This window comes from Hordeum vulgare, chromosome 1H, assembly GCF_904849725.1.
Source record: "Hordeum vulgare subsp. vulgare chromosome 1H, MorexV3_pseudomolecules_assembly, whole genome shotgun sequence".
Lineage (NCBI taxonomy): Eukaryota > Viridiplantae > Streptophyta > Magnoliopsida > Poales > Poaceae > Hordeum > Hordeum vulgare.
In genome coordinates, this window is record NC_058518.1 from 400,762,742 (window position 1) to 400,770,167 (window position 7,426).

At 42.7% G+C, this 7,426-nt stretch overlaps 1 protein-coding gene across 1 annotated transcript; it reads right to left on the reverse strand.

The window, feature by feature from the left end:
* Positions 1 to 2,292: 2,292 nt before the first annotated feature.
* LOC123440420 (protein FLX-like 3) lies at positions 2,293 to 6,100 on the reverse strand. Its single transcript, XM_045116989.1, has 4 exons — positions 5,837 to 6,100; positions 3,103 to 3,631; positions 2,802 to 2,935; positions 2,293 to 2,728 (listed from the first exon to the last, which is right to left on the reverse strand). Exons 2-4 carry the CDS (start codon positions 3,621 to 3,623, stop codon positions 2,586 to 2,588), a joined length of 798 nt encoding a protein of 265 aa, XP_044972924.1. The 5' UTR covers positions 3,624 to 3,631; positions 5,837 to 6,100; the 3' UTR covers positions 2,293 to 2,585.
* Positions 6,101 to 7,426: the final 1,326 nt, after the last annotated feature.

Sequence of the window (7,426 nt, forward strand, 5' to 3'; positions counted from 1 at the left end):
AGAAAGGGGATCGGGCCCAAACCTGCTTATTGGGCCTCTGGCGATTTTCCTAATATAGGAAGATTTTCCTTTTAAATAAAACATGAAGGTAAAAGAAAATTTAGGAAATCAAATCAATTCCGAAAATAGAGTTTCTATATACTAAAATTGTCAGAAAAATAAAATCTAAATGATGGGCATTTTTCCACGGCAAAAATAAAAACTTTTAAAAAAATGTTTTTCAGAAAATCCCCTAAAAGCTTTATTTCTTTTTGCAATTAATTTTCAAATAAACCCCGGGGTTTTATGGTTCAAATACTTCAAATAAATACCCCTGGTTTTGGAGGGTCATGTTCCTCCTCTCTTTTCTATTTGACAGAATATTATTTCCCGACATTTCTTGAGTGGAGGGAAAATAGAGTTTGCAAATCAAAATCGAAGGAAATTCAAATGCCACCTTCATTCAAAATCTTTATAGTTGAAGAAGTCATGTCATCTTCTCTCATTGATTTTAAATGGATGAATTTGAATTCACCGAAGAAGGGGAAAGTCATTTGATTCCCTCTCATTCAAAAGTTTTTGAAAAGTTTCAAACACCACTCAGGTTTCAATCACTCAAACAAACAAACAATCATTCTAACAATTATATTAACATTCCAAAATTTGGGATGTTATAGAGCCTTACCGTAGTTGGGAGGAAAGCTTCGGGCTCGCAGATGACGAACGTGCCCATGGCCTGAGAAGTCACAGGTGACGTCCTCAAGGTGGTTGACGTCACGCTGGACTAAAGCGTCACCACCCTACAAGTTCCTGACTGAGTGGACGAACAGGTAGTGAAGGAAATGAGCATAGGCAAAAAAATAATGCTCACTTCGTCAAATTAGCCCTCCCACCGAGCTATGGAATGTGGGTTCATATCGAGGAAAGTCAGTGGGTTTCTGCAAAAGAGCGTAGTGACTGATCGGATCCGCCTTTTCCGGCGTGGCGACATATTTCGTCTCGCGGTTGGCTTTGGGCTATTGTGCACTCGGATTGCAAGTTTGTGGACTGAAACCATCACGAGTCATGCAAGTTGGTAGACCCGGGTGCTTTTACCTCATTGAAATAGTGATTTCTTTTGCAACTCATGTGTCATCCACCACTAACTTGTTAGAAACCTATTTGCAAGAGCTGGAAAGGGACAAAAGGTGCTCTTCTAATCCGAGCTCAAATTCTCCAGTGTGAACTGTAAAATCTGAAAATACAACAAACATTGCTTAGTTTCTTCCCGCATGTAAATTTTCGTGATGAAATAACATATGTGGCTATCTGGACAAAAATAACAGAACCAACACTCCAAAATGCTCTCAAAAACTGTCTTTTTGGAGCATCGATTACATAATTTTTGTCTAGAGCTCCACGAAAATTATTTCATAATGAAAATTTGCACACACTAAGATAATTTAACAATGTTTGTTCCCAGAAAAATCATTTTTTTAGTTTATATTATTTTCAATTTTATTTTCACCAAAAATTTAAGCTACGCATCCAGGGAACCGAACACTAGTTTGTACCATGGGAGGGTACTATGATACCACTACACCAGATGCACTGTTCGATTATTTCGAAGAGCTCTACTCTTTTAGTCATGATAGGCAAAACAGTGAAAAACCACAAAATATTAAAGGAGACGGCATTTTGGCCAAGTGCTTTAAAAAGACTATTTTCGAATCATCATTTTTGTGACACAAGCCACAATATCCTTTTTCCATGTACATGTGTAAAAAGACTACTTTGAGGTTCAAGTTTAACAATCAATTCGACAAATAAAACATGAATTGTGTACTGCAAAAATGTTTAATGGAAACATTTTTATGACACATGACAGTCATAGTTTGGTCAAAATGGTCAATTAAAAATCATGAAGTACGAGAATGACATGTACTCCCTCCGTTCCTAAATATAAGACCTTTTAGAGATTCCACTGTATACTACACACGGATGTATGTAGTCATATTTTTTTTACTCCGTATGTAGTCTATAGTCAAATCAAATATCTAAAAGGTCTTATATTTCGGAACGGAGGGAGTAAATTGGAATGACAAGAGTACCCATCAAAATAAAATATTTTTTTCGAAAATAAGACGAGACCTGGCAACGCGGGTTGCTGCTATTATTTTCACCATCTTCAACATGAGCAAAGCAGCAATGCACGAAGCACGATTAGGCATCAGACCTCACTTTTGGCGGGCGGTAATGTTTCACCTCATGCAATTTCAGCTTGCAAGACCTCAGACCCAAACCAAAAGAGTACCAACCCCATCAAACCAGTCGTGAAAGGGCAATCTACCTTCAGAAGGCTTGACGCATTGTTACAATTTTCTAGAGTTCAAATTATATATTCGTTCCTATGATGTGATCAATTGCCTTCTATGACGGTAACAATTTTCTGAACAATGGTGCAATATAAGGAGAGCTGGTACAACGTTGTGGCATTTGCCAACAAAGCTATGGCAACACTCAAATGTGCCACAAAAACACGAGTCACCACAAGTTTCAGTGCGAAGATAGGAACTTTGCCGCAAGTACTGATGGTGATGAACTCTGACAAGGATCAAAAGCCCAAATCATGGGTGCGGATAGCCAGGGGGATCCCATGGTCCAGCACCGTAGCGGTTCTCTCTGTAAGAATAGCCGCTGTCGTAGATGCCTTGCAAGCCCATCCCAGGAGTTGTGATAGGTGGTCCGTAAGCTCCATGGCCGCTGAAACCTAAAATTATATGATATAGGTTAACCACAACAGATCTCGATGACTTGGATGCAAATTTGGAAACAAAACCTACTAGGTGGCCTTCTCTTCTCAATCTCAGCCCTAAGCTTCTCAGACTCCTGAGCCATAGTTACAAGATCCTTTTCCACTGCCTGCACCAGTGCCATCAGCTCTGCCTTTGCAGTCTTTTCATAATCAAGAGCCGCCCTGCAGTGATATTAATAATTAGCTACTCTTCCACTAAAATAATAAAAGGGGGGGGGGGGGTCAAAATACTAAATTAAATTCCTCATCTGAGCCACGAACTTAGATGGATAAAATAACAGCACACTGCATCTACTGAACCAGAAACGCAAACCAGAATGGTTCAATACCTAGTACGAATTAGTTCCTGCCGCAGACCATCACGTTCAGCTACCATGGCAGGTATGCACTGCTTTTCAGAGTTCTGATGCTCAACCTCATTTGTTAGACCCTGCACCTTTGCAGTCAACTCTTGCCTCAAAGACTGCAGCGTGCCTGCTTCAGATCGTAGCTGCAAGGCCTCTTGCCTATGGGGTTCTAAAGAGCGTAGCTCAGCTTCCAGCTTCAGATTCCTCTGAGTCAGCTCCCTCGATTCAAGTTCTTTCTCTGCGCGGAGCTTAGGTATAGCCTGACTCGAGGAATGGAGATCATCTTTCAAATGAGACATTGCTTGCCTGAGTCCAACAATTTCATCCACCAGATGTTGGTTGTCATCACGGATTCTCCGTATCTCACCACGGTGGCTAGACAGCTCTCCCTCGAAGCGACGTGGTGAGATAGATCTTTCTCGTGCAAGTCGAGGAGGAGAACCATCACGAAATCCTCGTGGTTCCTCATAGTACTGGCGGCTTATGCGGTGCCTCCCTGCCATTTATAGCCCTGTAAAGAATAACCGAAATGTTAAGCCAAGAGAATAAGAAACTCACATGTCGGAAATGACTTTTAGAACCACGTAACGTAAGTGGTTGATTTCCTCATTGGTTTGTTTTGGGATTGGTGAAACATGACGTGTACCACTATGTATTTGTCCTATATTTGGTTTCCTGATTTATTTATTTTCCAAAAACAACATCGGACACACAAGTGCATTGGCATAAATGAAACAACTAACACACACAGTCGCTCAGTCAGCACCTGTTTCTGTTTCAAATTGTGAATCGTTGTCAACTTGGTAGTGAGATTGCCATTAACTTGACATTGATATTTTAGCATTCATGCACACGACAGTTAGCCTTTGCCTATGAAGAATGCATCATTAGCAACCATTTAAGGAAACATAACCTTCATTGCACACAACCTCAGAAGACACCATGGATTAATTCTTTTGAGCTTAAGCATCTCCAGAAACAGGCTTATGGATTGCGGTGGAAATAAGCTCCAGGAGGGGGAAGATCTGAAAAACTGTTTTTCATTTTCTTTTTGGCTTACAGAATTTGGGCTTCTTTTCTGTGTTAACTAATGTCAAGTCTACAACGTCCCTGAACTTTAATCACATCCTTTTGTTAGATAATCTCGTTTTTCCATTATTTAACCAGAGAAGTAAGCAAAAAAAAACAGCATAACAGAATTTTAATTGTGTCCTATTTTGATGTAAGCAATATGTTGCACGCATGACACATGCTTTTCTATTGAACAACAGGCTGCATTAATATACATGCATTAACAGTCATATGTGAATCACATATATCACATGGAAGTGATGGCACGTCCCCCAAATTCAAATTCAGATGCTATAATTAAATGAATGAATGCAACAAAAAATAAAAAATAGAGCAGATCGCAACAATTCTGGTAAGTTCTAATAAAAATAGCTTAACTCGAGCATGATTATGATTCCCATGTACAAAAACAATCGTGTAATGCTATAAAGGAGAAGGCATGCCCTCGACCAACTTTTTCCTACATTTGAGCTGATCGGCAGTGCGCTGGAGGCTGAGGTCGAGGTAAGCAGCACCTAACTGGAGGTGGAGGACGAGCTGGACAGTGGCGACACATGGGTCGAGGTCTAGCTAGGCTGTAGCGACACGAGGTGGATGGGTCTGGCAGCGTCGATCTCCTAGCGTAGGAGCTAGGTGACGGTAGGCAACAGATGGTGTGGATGGGGGAGGTGGCCACTAAAACCATGGGGGCTTGTCGTATGGAGAGAGCCGTGATGTTGTGAGAGAACGACGAGATAACCATGCAGGGTCGGGTTTGTAAACAGGGAGGAACGTGGTGGCATACAGAGCCACAGAGGTAATTTCCTTGTAACTCGGAGGACATTCTGAAATCGATGAGGCGAGAAGCTCAGAAGACTCGGTCTGAGCAGTTTCCCGGTTTCAACAATTTTCTGGGCGGCAGGAAAAAAGATCTCTAAAGATAAGAGGTTCGGCATTTTGGGGGACTTTAGCTCTCTTAGCAAAGCCCCAAAACGAGTGAACCTAATACATAATTATCAGCATTGCAAGAGCAGATTGCTAAAGAACATCAAAGAATTATCACAACAAAGCAATACTTGCATGAAGCATTGGTTATCAGTTTGTCACCAAATCACAATTCTCTAAAGATATCAAAAATCACATGGAGTTCTCTTATCACAAAACAAACAGGCTTTTCCTTGCATGCTGGCATATTTGGCTAATCCACAATACCAAGATCTACAAACATATTCAGGCTTCTTCTGCAACCCCACATTGCAATTTTGTCCGTGACATGTCTCTTGTGGTGCCTAGGGCTAAGCCTAGGTTTATAGACAGGTTGCTCAGGTGGATTGCTTTTCTCCCACCCTAGTTTAGTCTATGATCCTTGTATATTCTGGCCTTGTTGAACTCTTTACGTATTTTCTGCATAATATAAAGTTAAGGTTGTGGATTGCAACAGCCTGACCGCTACAAGATATCAAACATATCAAGACTAGAGTACACTTTTTTTCCTGCAGAATTTTAACTACCGCTGAACAAAAACCACTTGTACTATTTACCATCAACCAAATTGATACAGAGCGTAACACTGCATCATCGCAAAACAGCAACTTACGGGAAACAAATTACGCTATATCTGCCGTAGGGAGAGACTAGAGTGGTATGGCAACCAGCAGAACCCGACCTTAATAGATCTCCTGTAGCGAGACGCCGGTAGCTGCGGCACCCCAAGCGGCTGCCGGCGGAGGATCGGAGGGAGGAGCAGTGGGGAGGGGTGGCTACCGGCGATGGCGAGTAGAGGCGAGCAGGCGAAGTCACGCACGACCTGCGATGGAGCGGCGGAGGACGGTGGGGTGACAGAAACGGCGGCGGCCGGAAGCCGCGCAGGGGCGCGGGCGTGGCGGCGGGTGTCGGATAGGGACGGGCGCAGAGTATGAGAGAGAGAAACGCGTCGGGGGCAGTACTCGGCTTGTTTTGTGGCTAGGCATGTGAGCTAGCCGAGCCGAGCTCGAGCTCAGAGCGACCCGAGCCCAAGGCTCGCTTTCCTTTCCGTTCTCGTTTTCCTTCAAGTTGAGTCAAGTTCGGCTCGATTTTTCATTTAGCAGGGCCGAGCAGACAAACCAGTCGGCTCGGCTCGGCTCGATTGTAAGGCCAACTCCAAAGGTGATCAGCCAAATCGATTGTAAATGTTTGCCGTCCGAACACTTTAGGGTATCCCCAAACCCGCAAATTATCTTCAGCATCGGACACACGGATCAGTCCACGAACACAGATATCAAAAATCGTTATTCAAAATTAGCTGAGAAATAGTAATGGCAATATGTTGTGTTATAAGACTAGTAAAAAAGAATAGGTATCAACGTAATATAATAAAAACTTTAATGTAGCTCATAAAAAGATAACTACGGGTTAATTACATTAATGTAGTTGAAAAGGATCAATATGGTTGATCAGAGAGGGGTGAATAGACAACTACCAATTTTTAGCTTGTTTTAACAAATTAAAGTTAGCAACAAAAGGTGCTTTATATAAACGATTAGGTAAGCAACCTATATGATGCTAACTACAACGACAATAAGAGCAAGCAAAGAATACACCACAAATACAACAAATACAAAGTAAAGGTAAGAGATAACCGCAAATGAAACCGATGGAGACGAGGATGTGTTACCGAAGTTTCTTCCCTTTGACAGAAAGTACGTCTCCGTTGAAGCGGTGTGGAGGCACAATGCTCCCCAAGAAGCCACTAGAGCCACCGTATTCTCCTCACGCCCTCACACAATGTGAGCTGTCGCGATTCCACTGTTGATGCCCTTGAAGGCGGCGACCGGATCTTTACAAATAAGGTTGGGGCTATCTCCACACAAAGCTTGGAGGCTCCCAACTAAACCACGAAGCTTCACCACAATGGCATGTGGCTCCGAGGTGACCTCAACCGTCTAGGATGCTCAAACATTCAAGAGTAACAAGATCCGCAAGGGATTAGTGGGGGAATCAAATATCTCTTGGTGGAAGTGTAGATCAAGGCCCTCTCAAGCAATCCCTAGGAAATCAACAAGTTTGATTGGCTAGGGAGAGAGATCGGGCAAAAGTAAGCTTATGGAGCAACAATGGAGGTTGGAGAGGTTGAAGGTAAGCTCCTCGAATAAGAAGATACCATTATATAGTGGGGGCTCAGATCCAACCGTTACCCACCCACCACAGCAATAGTTAAGCGGTACTACCGCTCTGGGAGCGATAGAACCGCTCCTCTGCACCTCACCAACCACGGTAG

Bases quoted from the DNA above. Each gene is read 5' to 3' on its own strand.
- LOC123440420 (XM_045116989.1), bottom strand. From the start codon at position 3,623: ATGGCAGGGAGGCACCGCATAAGCCGCCAGTACTATGAGGAACCACGA. The intron at 2,936-3,102 runs GTATTGAACCAT...ATATCACTGCAG, and splicing joins CAGGAACTAATTCGTACTAG to GGCGGCTCTTGATTATGAAA. The intron at 2,729-2,801 runs GTAGGTTTTGTT...ATATAATTTTAG, and splicing joins TGAGAAGAGAAGGCCACCTA to GTTTCAGCGGCCATGGAGCT.